We start from the raw sequence: 15,416 nt of genomic DNA on the forward strand, positions 1-15,416 counted from the left end.
AATCAGATTGCACTGGTGGTGCAATTCCGTACCAGTGGTCTAAATCCAGACACGAACTGCAGGGTCAACAGTTTGTGGACCACCTGATCCCGTGTTTCCAGGCAGCTCAGGACGTGCACAGTAGCTAGATGTGGGCTGTACTGGTAGTGATCATGGACCACCCGTGTCTGTGATCTCCAGGAGGTCAGGGTGCAAGTAAAGCCCAGACCAGAACCACGGTGCCAGCAGCTCATGGAGCACCTGCTCTAGCACCTCACTCGGCACAGGGCAGGTGCAGGAAGGGCCCACATGGGAATCCTGGTGATAGTAGGTCGTGGGCCTTCTGAGTGAGGATCTTCTGTTTGCACTGGGTGCTCAAAAGGTGGAGACTCAGACTGTAATGGCGGCTAGGGGAACATATGTCATTCCCTCTGCCCCCAGGAAGTAGATCTGTAAAAGCATTCTAAATTGGCATTTTTTCTTCCAGTAATTTAAATATGTCACTTCATATGTGTCACTTCATATCAAATATGTGCCTTCTGGAATGCACAGTTGGGGAAATGAGATTGACCATCATTCTAATTCTTGTTCCATTGTATATAATGTACATTTTTCCTTGTTAGCTGCTTTTACATTTTTTCTTTGTCACTGTCTTTCAGTAATTTTATTTTGACATACCATGTTATTATTTTCTTTATGTTTCTACTCCTTGGGCCTTTTGAATACCTCAGCTGTGAGAGTTTATATTTTGGGATGTTTTTCAGTGGTTATCTCTTTCTTTCTTTTTGCTTTTCTTTTCTTTTCTTCTCTTCTCTTTCTCTGTCTCTCTCTCTGTCTCTCTGTCTCTCTCTCTCTCTCTCCCTCTCTCTCTCTCTTTCTCTCTCTCTCTCTCTCTTCCCCCCTTTCTCTCTCTTTCTCTCTCTTTCTCTCCCCTTCTTTCTTTTCTATTGTCAGCCTCCTCTACTACTTCTGGAAGTTCTGTGTTATGTACATTAGACTGCTCAGTTTCTCTTTCCATCAGTCACCAGTGCTGTGTTAATTTTTGTTTTAAAGTTTTTCCTTCTCTTTGTTTCACTGGGGCAATGTCTATTGTCATGTCATCAAGCTGACTGCTCACTTTTTTAGGGCCTAATCTGATGTTAGTTGTACTCAGTATTTTATCCTTTCAGACTCAAGCTACATTTGGGCTTGTTTATGGCTTTCATTTCTGTCTTCCTTATGTTCACTTGTCATCTTTCTTTATGTTCAGGAGCATATGGAGAATGTTTGTAATAATCCTTTTTTTCGCTTGTTTGATAATGATAATGTCTGTCATTTCTTGATCTGTTTCTATTGATTAAATTTTATCCTACTTATGAGATAAATTTGCTTGTTTCTTCATGTGCATAATTATTTTTGGCTGGATGCCAGACAGAATAATTTTTAATCTTGTGAGTATAGGATTTTTAGACATATTTTTATATAATATGTTGGATATTTTCCTAGCTCAAAACCAAGTTACTTGGACTCATTTTGATCAATTTCAGACTTTCAAAATCTTTGTTAGAGAGAATAAATATTCAACCTAGGGATAATTTAAAGTTGCAATTAATATAGTATCCTACTCATAATTCTGACTCATAACTCATATGATATTCTCCTAATGTTTTGTGTATAACACAGTGTCTTCTGAAGTTCCTGTGTATTACTTGTGTATTACAAAGACTTTTCAGTGTGGTTGGCAGGAATAGGCATGCTCCCCAGTCCTATCTATACTCCTCCCCAAATTTGACCTTTTGCTTCTGTGTGCTTCTTAGTTAGGCCTCATCATGCATTCATCTACACTGTATGCAGCCAAAGACTAAAGGAGTCTTTTCACATATCTCTCTTGGGCTTTCTCCTTATTAAGATCCCTTCCGTCAGCCATTCTAACCCCCAATTTTTTTATAGCTTGGCCTCAAACTTTGATTTTTCTCACTTCAACTCAGAGACCACGAGGCTCTATTTAAGTACGTCCTAGCTGGTCTGCTTTTTGAAATCTGATACTTGGCAGTAAGCAGGAACAATCACAAGCATTTGCTTCATTTATCCCCCTTCAGTCAGGGATCAAAGTACTTTGTTGTTTATTATTCAGTGTCAGAAACCCAGTGCCACATATATAAAATGAGGTATGATAAAACATATGGTGAGTTTTTAAATAAAAATTTTAAAATTATTACAGCAAAAGGCATATTGCCATTAATCACTCTCAAAATACTTCCATTCACTTTGAAAACATTTATTCCATTATTTTTGCTACTTTATGAAGCAGTTCTAGAAGTCTGCTTTCCTAAGTTTCTTTAGTTATGCTGTCATGGCTTTTGATGTCCTAGATCAATTGAAAACATTTTCCTTTCATTGTCATTTTGACTTTTGGGAAACAGCCAGAAGTAACAAGGTACCAGATCCAGTGAATAAGGTGAAGGAACACACACCATAACGTTTTTACTGACAAAAATGACCATAAGTGTTTTGAATGGATTCTGGGCATTGAGGTAGCCAGGAAAAGACTGTCATTCAAGAAGGCTTCCAGAACTGCTTCAGAAAGTGGCCAGAATGACAAGTGTGTTGTCATCACAGCCAATGTGTGGTATACTTTTCACACTGAAAATAAAGGCCTATTTCTACTCTTTGCTAAGTGATTCTTGTATCCTTGGCATTTGTGAAAATGAAGTTAAGCTTCTAAGCAACTAGTAATATTAACTTGTTTAGGACCTTTATATGTAGAGCCACCTAGGGCATGTGATAAATAACTAATTGTAATTTGTGTAATCTCATGTTCTTATATAATTACCAGTTGAAACTTATGCCAGTGGTTCTAGGATTTTTAGCAGGTCTGAACTGGTATTCTTATGTCTCAGGCAGTTACTGGTGTTAGTATCTGTGTATTTAGCCTCCTTGGTTTTTGACTCAAGGATAACACTCAAGTATTTTACTCTTTTCTTAGGACCTTTTTTTTTAATAGCAACTGGCCAAAGTATAATTCTAAGCACACATATGAAAGAATGAAGCTGACAAATTAAAAAAAATTTTTTCCCTGTTTTTTGTACCTCTATACTTTTTTTATATGGACATTACTGAAGATAAATCAGAGCTAACTTTACTAGCTTGGTCCTTTAATAAATAGTTGCGTGTAAGAATACGAGTTTTTGACATGTTTTCTTAGTTTTTTATCTTGTTACTTTTACTTCTTTCAAATATTCCTTCTGCTATACTTTTTCCTCTAAAAAAGACATCTTCAGGTTTTTAAAGTGCTTTATCTTACCACACTCCCCATCAATTCCATGTTTGCATGTTTTGGTTCCATGCTATTTCCTCTGCTTAGAATGTTTTCACCATCTTTCTTTCATCGTTCTCATACATTCTTTAAGGTTCAGGTTGAACAAAGGGTCAAATGTGTCTGACATAGATATATATATTTGTAATGAATAAGTGAAAAATAAGGGAAAATTCTTCCCTAAATTATCTGATTTTGTGCCTTCACCCCACAACTTAAGGATCAGAGCTACGTATTAATGTGGGCTCTGGAGTCTGACTCTTTGATCCTCTGGGTGAAATCCTGGTACTACCCACCGAATAGCTGTGGCTAAATTAGCCAACACTCTTGGCTAAATTACTGCAGCTCAGTATCTTCAACTCTGCCATTATGACTGCAATACTATTCTCTTAAGGGTTATTGTGGGAATTTGGTAAGATAATACATAACATACCTAAAGTAGCATCAAGTGTCCTAAAAGTAGCAGTTGTTACAATCAATGGGAACTATTTTGTTTATCAGATTCATTGATTTTTTCAACTCTGTATTTCCATTGATCTCTCGAGTCTCTCCTAAAACTTATTAACTATTTATGTTATTACAACAAGGACTGTCTGAATATGACATAGTTTGAAAATTATGCTTTTTATTATAGTCACATAAAATAAAGTCAGTTACACCAAGTTGTTAAAATACATTGGTGAATTAAAGCTTCCAACACTTACAAATTTTTATACATATAACTATGCATTTATAAATACATACATATGTAAAAGATATATTTTCTTCTAAAATAAAGTGCCCAAATCTTGATATATGGGGGCATAATAGGGAGAAAAAAAATCATAGTTTTTCAGTTATAGACTGTACTTTCACAGTACAAGAATGAACTTTATATACATTTATTCAGGTATAGTGAACTTTACCCATTATTTTCTGAATTCTCTTAAATGAGTTAATTTACCCAAAATTTTAAAGGTAGTCACGTGGTCAACTTAATGAATCAGACAGTTTTTTCTGACTGTGATTAGTATAGAGATTTGGCTTCTGATGGAGGGTTAGTTTAGAACCATTTTTAATTTTCCTGTTGCTTGGACTGATTTTTTTTTTCTGATAAAAGCTGGAAAACAGAGTAAGAAAGACAGGTCTCTAATTCTAACTCTTCTACTAGCAGGCAGTAAAGTCAGCATTTATAAAAAGATTCCTAATATTTTATAACACCCTGGACTTGGGGAGAAAAGCCCTAGCAGAGTCTGAATTGCTGGTTCTGCTGCCTCTATTATAATTAAAATCTTATTTGAGCCAAGGAAGAAGAATTAGGCTGTAACAATCAATATGCCATTGAAAGAACCAACTCAAATGGAAATGAACTCTTCCTTACAGTGAGACACTTTAATGAGGACATGTTTCAACTTAAGAGCAAACTAAAAGACTAAAGAAAAACAGCATGATTTATTTCAGAAAATCCTCACTTCAAATAGGAACTAGAGTTCTATTTCCTGTTCCAATAACTCAGCTTCCCTTCTGCTGTTTTTACTGTACTTCCTGCCTTCTTAGACATTTATGATCATCATCTGTAGTCTTTGACAAGAAATTGAATTTTAAAATACCTTTGAAAACACTTCAACTTATTTACCCAAGGTGGAGATGCCTAAAAATAGCTTAATGCAAACCCTGCCATTTCAGAATCTCTGGTGGTTACATCTTCAAACTAGATTAGAGTGGATCCTATGCAAGCAGGGAGGGGAGAAATTATCAGCACTGGAATTGCATACAACACTCTAAAACTTCCCAGCAAGATGGGAAGCCTAGACATGTCCCAGAGTCAACACAAGGAAGGAACACTTCTTTCTTTCACTTTTGGAGGGGAAGAAAAAGGGCAAGAGAGTGTTTCCGATGACTCAACTCATCTCAGAGGGCCTGTGCGAGACCAGAGGTGCCTAACTGCTGATCTTGGTGAGCATCTTGTTGATGGCCTGCTTGACGTGTGTGGTGGAGCTGCGCCTCCTGGTCTTGCCCTGCACCATTCTCCTGCGACGCACCTCTCGACACAACTCATAGAAGATCTCTGTGATGTTCCCTTCACCTGTGCAGGCGGAGCACTCATAAAAAGCACAGGCCAATTCCGTGGCCAGCTTCTCCCCTTCTTCTGTACTCACTTGTCTGGAGTGGTCCAAGTCAGCTTTGTTTCCAACCAAGATGAGAGTCACGTTCTTGGGCTTTTTGATCTCATCTAGGATATTCTTCAGAGGCAGCACTTCCTCAAAACTTCCTCGGTCAGTAATGTCATAGACCAGCACAAAGCCTTCCCCCCACCGCATGTGGCCTTCCCTCTGAATGGTGTCTTCCTGTTGGCAAAGAAAACCAATCATTAGCAGCCCTGGAGGAAACCACAATGTATAGATGCTGCTAATGTGGATAACAACCCTTAATTACTATCCTTTGTATGCAATTTCATTAAATGCCTTGATTTTCCACCTATATGAGTTCACTTACTCCAATTTTTAAATGGAAGTATTACTTACTCCCAGCAAAATGTTTCAGAGACCTGAAAAATTTCCAATCATAGACTTTAAATTTTTTCCTGCCATATCATTAAATCTGTGATCCTTAAGAACTATAAAAAAATTATAGACTTGGTTGAGAATATCAGCTTTGAGACTTTTTATCACAATCAATGAATTCATAAATTAGTACCAGATAAGTGATCTTTAACCCACATTTTGGGTATAAAAACTCAACTTAAGCAATTATTAAGGCAGGGGCTGGGGATTTAGCTCAGTGGCAAAGCGCCTGCCTGGCAAGCGCAAGGTCGTGAGTTCGGTTCCCAGTACCAGAGAAAAAACAAAACAAACAAAAAAAAAGCAATTATTAAGGCAAAAATTTAGCAAGATTTTTTCTCTTCATTTGCTTCTGTCTGTTTAGATTATTGACAATTAACCCACAGGCACAGAGAAAAATGACAAGCTATACAGAGTGCAACTTTAAGATAGATGCTTTGCTTTTTTTCTAGCTCAGTGACTCAGATAGGTTATGCTATACAATAAAGACATAAACTCGTGATTCTCAAGGAAGTATAAATTCTCCATAGGAAGGTAGATGTATGGCTTGAAAAATCACCTTCACAAGGTTAAGTGACTTCTGGAGACTGTCAGTGCTTCATGAAGATCGGAGCATAAGAAGACAATGACGAAAAGGAAAAGTATACAATTCATTTCAAGAACATTTCTTGAGTTAAACAATTGAATTTGAGTCTCCTTGGGTCACAGGTCATTGGTGAAGCAGCATGGAAGCCAGATTACCTGTTATTCTAGTGGTCATTTCTATATTGGGAAACTAAACCTATCTTTGAATCCTTCTGTAATCCTCAAAGTGGATTTATAGAACAATATTACAGGAGAGATTTCCAAAATAAAGTACTGAATTCTGAAACTAATAAACATATATGGTCAAGAGAATTTTGGAGTACAATATATATCAAATCTCTCTCTTTATGATTCGCTTCACATATAAGCTCTGAGAATTTTTTCAGCTAGTATTTGCTTAAATTTATCTGAGCATTTCAAAACATCTTTTTTAATGAAAATCTATGAGTATGTTTCTATGCCATGAAATAGAGGTAGGATATCTTAACATAGATGATGTGTCAATATTAAAGTATTTTCAAAATTCTCTTAAGTATGGAACAGTTTATATTAGAATGCATAACACAGGCTGTTAGAAGTGCAGTGACCTATAAAATAGCTAGATAACAGATGAAGCAAGTTTCTAGGCATATAAATTTAGTTGAGGAAAGTGGCTTCATTTTGCTCATATTATGTAGCTATAATTTTACTTGATGTGGAAAATATTTTAGTTGAATTTCTATTCACCTGCCCAGCGGTATCTAGTATCTCCATGGAAACAACTTCATCATCGATGGTTGCTTGGTGTCGGTAGGTTGATTCTGAGGAATGAGCAAATAAAGAAGGCAAAAAGGTAAATAAATGCAAGATTTAATTTAGTCCTTAAAATGAAAGGGAGGATGGATGTGTTCGAGTGTAGCATCTTTGTACTCAGCTCTTGGCAGTAATAAGATTAAGCAAGCAGGCTACCAATTTTCAGGGTATAGTGTGGGGGGAGACCTCCTTCTGCACTATTCATTCCTTGTAAGGCTCTATCTTATTCTCCTGTGAGACCAGTTTCTTAATGCTTTTTTACATGTAAATATTCTTCTACATCCTAAAATGATAAGGTGGTTTCCCACAAAATGCATTCTGCCTTCATGGTTCTAAAAATAGTTTATGAAATCACAGTTAATTTATGTTCCTAATAAGGTTGCATACAAACAGAATCTACTACTTTCTTTCCAGTCCTTAACCTTGGAAATATAATAGACATTAGAGCAAGCTGAGTAGATTTTACCACATGGTGTAAAACTATGAGAAATTTTTGAGGAAGTTAAAGGTGACCAGTAACCTAAAGTAGAGGGGAGCCAAGCAACACTGAGGCAAGGGTACAAATTTTTTGCACTCATGTTACATCTTCAAAGCAGAAAATAGAAGCTGCTCAGTACCAACTGGAGGTCAGTGGGTCAATAGCACAGTGGTCGCCAAGCCATAAGGGCTTGAAGAGAAGCTAGTAGGTACAAGGAGATTGGGCAGCCCCAACTGTAGGTGTCATCACGTAAATGAAAACCACTGGTCAAAAAAGTGCCAGCTGGTGTTGCTCTATATGAAAACTGTAACAATGTAAATAAAGGATTCAGTGAATGAATGATCTACTGAGGTGATGAAGGTGAGGTTGATGAACTCTGCCAGAAGGTGTCAGTCAGGAAGTGATGGGAAGAAAATATAAATTGAAAATTTAGTAAGATGTATGGATAATAGAGCTAGAAATCATATTCTGTATCAAATGAGTCTCAAAAGAGGGAATAAAATACAGAAAGGCATGGGAATATTTGAAAGCTGTAATGACTAAGAATTTCCCTGGATTAGAGCCAGTGGAAGACTTAATTAAGATCAAATTGACTAACAGAATACATGAGAAAAAGACTCCTATTTAAATCTATAAAATTGAAAATTAAGGATACAAATGACAAAGAAAAATCTAAAGGGATTAAAAGAGGAAAAAAAGCACATAATTTACAAAAGGACATGAGTCACATTAGATTTCTTACAACTGAACCAAATTCATGATGTTCATGGAAAAAAAAATAAATAAACTACAGCAAAGCCACTCCGTAGTCAGAATTTTAGGTGATTCCAATTTATCATGTCATGGTGAAGATGGGGGAAAGACCAAAGGAGGGTCTGGTAAGCTAACACCTTTTTCAAGAAGACCATAAAATAAAAAAGAAAATTGGAAAAAGTGAGATAAGTATTCCATTCAATAAAGAAGAATAAAAAAAGCAGAATAAAATTTAAAAGGTAGAAAGAAAAGACAAAATGTCATGATGAAAAAACACAATCATCCTATTCCTTTTATGGAGAATTAAACTGAGCTCATGAACAACCAGTACAAGAAAAACAAAAAGAAAATTATTATTCAGAACATTTTAGGCTTGTGCTATATGTGAATATAATTAATAAATCTTAAATAAGCGATTATTCAATTTATTTCAGCAGCATAACGAGTACATAATTATCAAACGGAGTCTTAAGAAAGCAAACAGTATTTAAAGCTTTTCAGTGCAATTTAACACATTAATGAACTAAAGGGGGAAAATCACAGGGTTAACTCTGTCAAGGAGAAAATGTCTCTTTTTTTTATAGCTATCTGTTTAAGATTTTTAGCAATTCTCAGATAACTAAACACAAGAATTCTTTAACCTGAAAAAAGGCTACATGTCAAAGCCCCACAACACACATCAGGTAAATAGGGACATTTTATACCCTTTGTCTTTAAACTATAAGAAAGAAAAAATATGTGGATACCATGTAAAAGTATAATCCAATAGGGACTATCAGCCTTAGACAATGCAATAAAATAGGGAAAAATAAAGAAAAGATATAAGGACAGGAAAAGAAGTTAAAGATCACTGCCAGTAACAATAAAATAAATAATAGTATGCAGAGAGTAGTACAAAATGAACAAAACTGTTCAATGGAAAAATTTATGACTTTACAAAAGGCAACAAACCTTTTGTAGATAAGGAGGGAAAGAGGGTTGAAGGGAAAGTAGGGGGATGGGAAAAATGCATCAAGTTATAACATTTACAGGTACCAATTTCCTATAATGAACGTGATCATTATGTATATCTAAAATGTACCAAGAAACTTAATTTTTAAAGGTTTTAATTTCACCCAAATTAATCTAAAATTCAATACAATTAAAATTAAAAGTCCAAATGGAGGATCTATATAAACTTACCCAATATGGCATAATACAAAGTGTGTAACACTACTCAAATGATGATATAATATCAGAATGGACAAATTCATTCACCAAGACCTGAAAAATAGACCCACGTTTATACAGAAGTGACGATATGGCAGAGGTGGCCCCAACTACTACCTGGTGGTACCCAAGTACTACAAGAGAATAGATCATAGGTTGTTACATGGGAGAAATAAATCTGGACCTCCAAAGACCAAAAGTAAATCCAGAAAAAAGATCTAAATCTATATAGATTTGGAAAGAAAACTTAAATTTAAAAGAATAAAACATAAGAAAATATAAAAACGTACACATTCAAAAAAGAGGTTAAAAACACGTATTGAATAGATTAAAGTGAAGAAATTTTAGGGAATATCAAATACAAAGAGAAATAAAAATGGAAGCAAAGCTTTTGTAAAAGGGGAGGGGAATGAGAAGAAAAGAATCAAAACAAATAATGTACCGAAATAAATTCCCTATGATGAATGTTATCATTATAAATATCTAAAATGCACCAACAAAATTAATTTTAAAACCTGGAGAAAATATTGCACTCAATTACTGGTGAATATCTAAACTATAAAAGAATCTTTAAAAAGTGAAAAAAAGTAGGTGAACAGAAAATAAATACAGGTAAAACATACAAAAAGGAAATTCATAGAAGAGGAAGACCAAATAATTAAAACATACATTGAATGATGTTTTACCTGGCTACTTACCAGAGGGAAGCTTATATAACTATGTCACAACCACAGACTGGCCAAATTAGACAGATAGTATAATGCTTTCTTCGGTTATAGGGAGATTCCCTGTATCAGCAACAGGAGTACAGAATCACTCCAGCATTTTGGAGGGCAACTTAATACTATTAAACACATGTTTACCCTAAGACCTAGCAATCTTCCCCCAGGCATGTGCTATAGCAAAAAATTCTAGTCCAGATTCTTACAGTAGAGCAATGGTCCTCAAAGTGTAGTATCTGGATCAGTGTTGTCAACATCACCCAGCAATGTGTCAGAAATGCAAATTCTGAGGCTCAAGCCCCCATCTATTGGAGCTGAGATCCAGCAATCTGTGTTTCTACAAGTCCTCCAAGTGACTATGATACACACTAAGTTGGAGAACTTCTGGTTTGAAGGACTGTTTCCCCCAGGGATGGTAGCAGGAGCTCACATTGGAGGCAACTGGAGTATTTCCTCCAGGAAAGAAAAGTTAAATGCAGCATACCTGAGGAATATAATGCAGAAAACTAGACACCCATCATTATTTGGTGCTGATGGCAGGTAGAAGGCTAAGCTGCTTAATTAAGCTTCCTTTCTGCAATTTGGTATGAAATTATATTTGCAATAAAAGGAAGATAAAACTATGGTCTCAAAAGGCTGCAGAACAGTTGAAGAAAGTTAGATAGGTAGACAAAAAATAATAAAAGCACTACTTCCCCCCATGTGAGAAAATAAATTATAGGTTTATTTGTTTAAGAGATTAGGCATTTAGGTATTTTAAATGCAAAAATCAAGTTAATAATTATGTTAGTTATCTTACTCTTTTCATAGTACCAAGTCATTCTTAGTATATGAGGCATTTATTTTATTTCCTTTTATTTTCCCCTGTGTCCATGTTCTGATGATCCTTTTCTCTTTCCCATAAATATATCCTAATGTGTTTGGTAAGCATAGTGCTTTCAAGCCTGAACTCCAAAGCCGGACTTCTGGATTCCAATCTCCCATCTACCACTTACCACTTTTGGAACTCTGTACAGGTTATACAATATCCTTATGTCTCAGTTTCCTCTTGTAAGATGGAACTAATAGTAAAATATACCTCATAAGATGTTTGTGAGGATTATATCAGTTGACATAAGCAAAGCATTTAGAACAGTTCTAGTTCAAATAATAAGTAGTGTGCTTTAGCTCTAATACATGCTACATATGAAAATAACTTTATGCATACATTTAAAATTTTCTATAAATTTGATTGTACTGTATACATATTTCCAATCTTAATAACAGAAGGTGGGATTTTGAAGGCCCAGTCATACTGTCATACTGTAGATGCAAGAAATGTTACATTATAGCATGCACATTGCAAAAGTATTTCCCAGAAACTAAAACTTGGAAACAAGTTTATATTTAATATACTTTAATAAATGTGCTTTACATTATTGTCACCCTCCTAGGACTTTTAATCCATACATAAGATGCATACTGATTCTCAATTCTAGAGCATTCTAGAGATCACAGTTTTGGAGGGCTGAATGCTCTAAAATGCTATTCATAGCAGCCATTTGTCTCCAAGTGTTCTCCCAGTTATTGCAGACTGAGAAAAAGCCCAGATGACATCCAATATGCTACAGGTCCGCACCCTTTTGGTTTCTCCCTGCACTGTTCTTTGTGTCTTTGGTAATGACTTCTCTTTCTAAAAGACTGGCATTAGCCCTGGAGTCTGGAAAACAGAATTTTGGGCTGTATTCCATCCCTTTGCACCCAAAGTTGTTTGTGAGACAAGGACATTTTTCTCTGTTCCTTCCATGATAAATAGGGTATGTATTTCCACCACAGAAGGCCACAGTAGGGGGGAAATAGAATAGAATGAAAACTGTATGAAGTTGTGCGTTTCTTTGGCTGTTTGTTAACTGGAATGAAAAAGGATGAAATGCAGGAAATGAGAGAGTGTCTGCCACAGACTGAGCAGCGGGTGGTAGTGGTGATTTCATCTAAGATGAATACTTGTTTCACACCATTCTGAGCATTTTTTCTTTAGGCATCTCTCTTTCTCATTAGGAACTCATTTTCTTTACATATAAAACAGTGGAACTTTCACTCACACACACAAAATATTGTACATGGATGTGCTAGGTCTTCTCAGATAATTCTGATAAACACACTAAATACATTACTTAATAAACTCTGTTACTCATTTTAAAACACAAAAGAAAATAGGTATGTGTTTGGATGATGGATATACTTTCCATTTTCTTTATACTAACAAAAATGACAATTTGAGTCTTTTTAAGGTGTGGGAGATTAATGTTTAGGAAGTTCTTCCAAAAGAAACAAAATGTTACATACTTTAAGAAAAATATACGAATTATATTTGAATTTCATGGAAGATAAAAAAACCTGCATCAACTACATTTTTATAAACATGGTTTCTATTTTGTGTATTCTGAGAGGAATTAATCATCAAAGAGAAGTTGCATGTGGTTAATCCTTCTACTAACCTTAGCTGTTTGCAATTTTTTTTCAGCACATTAATACGGACAGTTGGCCCATGTGGTCGCAATAGCAGTTTGTCAGGCTGATTTATGCTTAGAACAAAAATTGTTCTGACTTGAGTTCCATGGCTGGCCTTGCCACAAACCAGCCATGAAATCTTGGATAAAAATTTATTTCTTTGTACCTATTTCATTATTTGTTAAATGACTATCATCTCTAAGTTCCGCGCCATGCTGTTATTAAACAGTTGTACGAGCTAACTGAGCACTTCTCTTTGGAATCCAATTTGTTCTTAGTGAGTCTTTATCTTTGAATGAGCCTTTTCAAACAGAAGGAACTGTAAAGCAGGCAAGAATCAAGGGCAAAATCAAACCACTAAAATGAGTCTAAAATGTGTCCTGACTCTTACCTTTATTCCTATCTGAGCTTTTATGAAGCAGATAAAGACAGCCAAAGGTCTAGATATACTAGCACAGCAGTGACAGGTGCTGAAATGCAGTCTTTCTCTTCTTCTCCAAATGTCTCCAACACACATACCCTAACAGGTGCACACAGAATTGCACACAAGCTAAGTATTTGTCTGAATTCTGTCCTATGTCCAGCATTCTTACAAGATAGCAGGATACTAGGAGTAGGGATTCAGTTCTTGGATGGGATTGCATAATATGGACTGTTTGTATGCAGTCAGAACACTGCTGCCATGCTTCAAGGGGCTGTCCCGGTTAGATCTTTGTCTCAGGTCTTCTGAGCTTCAGTGGTGGTTTTCAGCTGTTGTTCCTAAACCACAGCTGGCCTCTGACACAGATTTCATTGACCAACGGTGAAATGAGGAAATGTTAAGGGAAACTAAAATCACTCCACGTGAAGGAATGAACTTTTTTCTTCAAGACGTTTGCATATTAAAAATTCTCTTCTTTTGTGAAATAGAAGTTTAAGTAAGTATAGTGTTAGCTTTCCTCATCTCTGCCCCTTATTTGTGTGTCTAACTGGAATTCTTATGATGGACCCTCTCCATCAAAACTGAAACAAAAAAAACTACAGAGCATACACAAAAAAAATCCCATTGGGGCTGAAATCTAGAAGTTTTGAGATCATTTGTTACCATAGTAGCAAGCATTTTTTTTGTGTAGAATTATTTCAAAACAGTAAATATTCCAATGTTGTTAATATGTAGAATGATGTCTTCACTTCTTATGCAGAAATAATTGCTACAACTTGAAAAAAACCCAGGCTCATGTTTCTGCAGAAGACACCGGATTCAGAATTCAAGAATATTTTTGTTTACATAAATATACTTCTTTGTTTTGTAATGTACATGCTTTTTCTGTTGGTGGTTGTCTTGAAGCTTTTAAAGAAGCCACACATTCAACTAAATATCCTGTCTTCCTTTCGTAGTGTGATGCTAACGTAGGAAATGTTAATTTCTGTTGGATCAAATAGATGGAGATCTCTCCTAGGCTAAAACATTTGTGAGTTGCAGTGCACCTGGGTTTATGCCCGGGTAGTTCCAGAAGTAATGAAACTCTCACTTGGAGTGAGTCATGCGCCTGCTACTCCTGAAGTGGAAGTTGAGCTCTGGTTGCTTAGCAGCTGCAGGCATCTGAGCAGAACAGTGCAAGGTCATTCCCTGAAGGTTTGCCACTCAAAGGGAAGGACAACCGATGGGGCTGATTTCTGTTAATAACAGTTGTCATCAAAATGATAAAACAAAAGGGAAAATGGTGCATCTAAGACTAATTTAAAACTGTAACATTAGGTACTGGAACACTTTCAGAGAGACTTCAAAAAATTGATAGGATTATTTCTGTAATCTTTGCCTTTCATTGCACTGTATGGACAGAAAAACAAATACAACTGGTATTATTCTGCTGAACTGCCGTGAATCTTTGGGATTACAATATAATCTCTATAAGACAATTAAATAGTAAAACTATAAGTGGAAAATAGGTATTTAGCTGAGTGAGAAAAAAATAATGATTTTAAACCAGGTTATTGATAGACCTAAGTGTATCATTTTAAAACTTAGAATATGACTATATTGAAAAATTTATCAAAATTTTTGAGGAATAAAATATTTAAGAGCTAAACTAAAGAAGAATAAGTAATAAATGTAGAGATATGCCATTCCCTTATATTGAAAATCATCAAGATAAGGACCACCTCAAGGCAACTTATAGTTTTAATTTGATTCCAATCAAGTTATGACAGTTATTAAAACTGACCTTGAAAAATATAATAGAGAGAGTAGCCAAGATAGTTTTATGAAATAGTAATGGAAGACTTTCTCTACTGAGAAATTGTATAGAGCACACAACTATCAAATATTGTGGGATTGAATGGGAAATGTAAATCTAAATTGTATCCTATTATAAGTGATTTACTCCATAAGGACAGCATTGGAGCTATTTCATTAATGATAGGAGGAACACTGATTAATCATTTAAAAAAAAACTTGGTGCTCTCCTTGTACTTCTTGCTAAAATAGTTTTAGAGAGAGGGAAAACTTGAATATTAAAGAAATAAAGTGGATGGGAGTGGTGGCACACTCCTGTAATCCCAGCACTTGGGAGGCTGAGGTAGGAGAATTGCTG

The 15,416-nt window shown here is 35.6% G+C and overlaps 1 protein-coding gene across 2 annotated transcripts in view; it reads right to left on the bottom strand.

Moving 5' to 3' along the window:
- Window positions 1–3,879: 3,879 nt before the first annotated feature.
- Window positions 3,880–15,416, bottom strand: part of Rerg (RAS-like, estrogen-regulated, growth inhibitor) — a 115,156-nt gene continuing 103,619 nt past the window's right edge. For both annotated transcript variants that reach the window (XM_005379016.2, XM_013511678.1), the window contains exons 4-5: window positions 7,126–7,199; window positions 3,880–5,601 (exon numbers count right to left, since the gene is read on the bottom strand). In XM_005379016.2, the coding sequence (XP_005379073.1) occupies window positions 5,194–5,601; window positions 7,126–7,199 (482 nt within the window). In that variant the 3' untranslated portion in view covers window positions 3,880–5,193. The remainder of the gene's footprint in view (window positions 5,602–7,125; window positions 7,200–15,416) is intronic.

Source organism: Chinchilla lanigera, unplaced genomic scaffold, assembly GCF_000276665.1.
Source record: "Chinchilla lanigera isolate Chin_1 unplaced genomic scaffold, ChiLan1.0 scaffold00012, whole genome shotgun sequence".
NCBI lineage: Eukaryota > Metazoa > Chordata > Mammalia > Rodentia > Chinchillidae > Chinchilla > Chinchilla lanigera.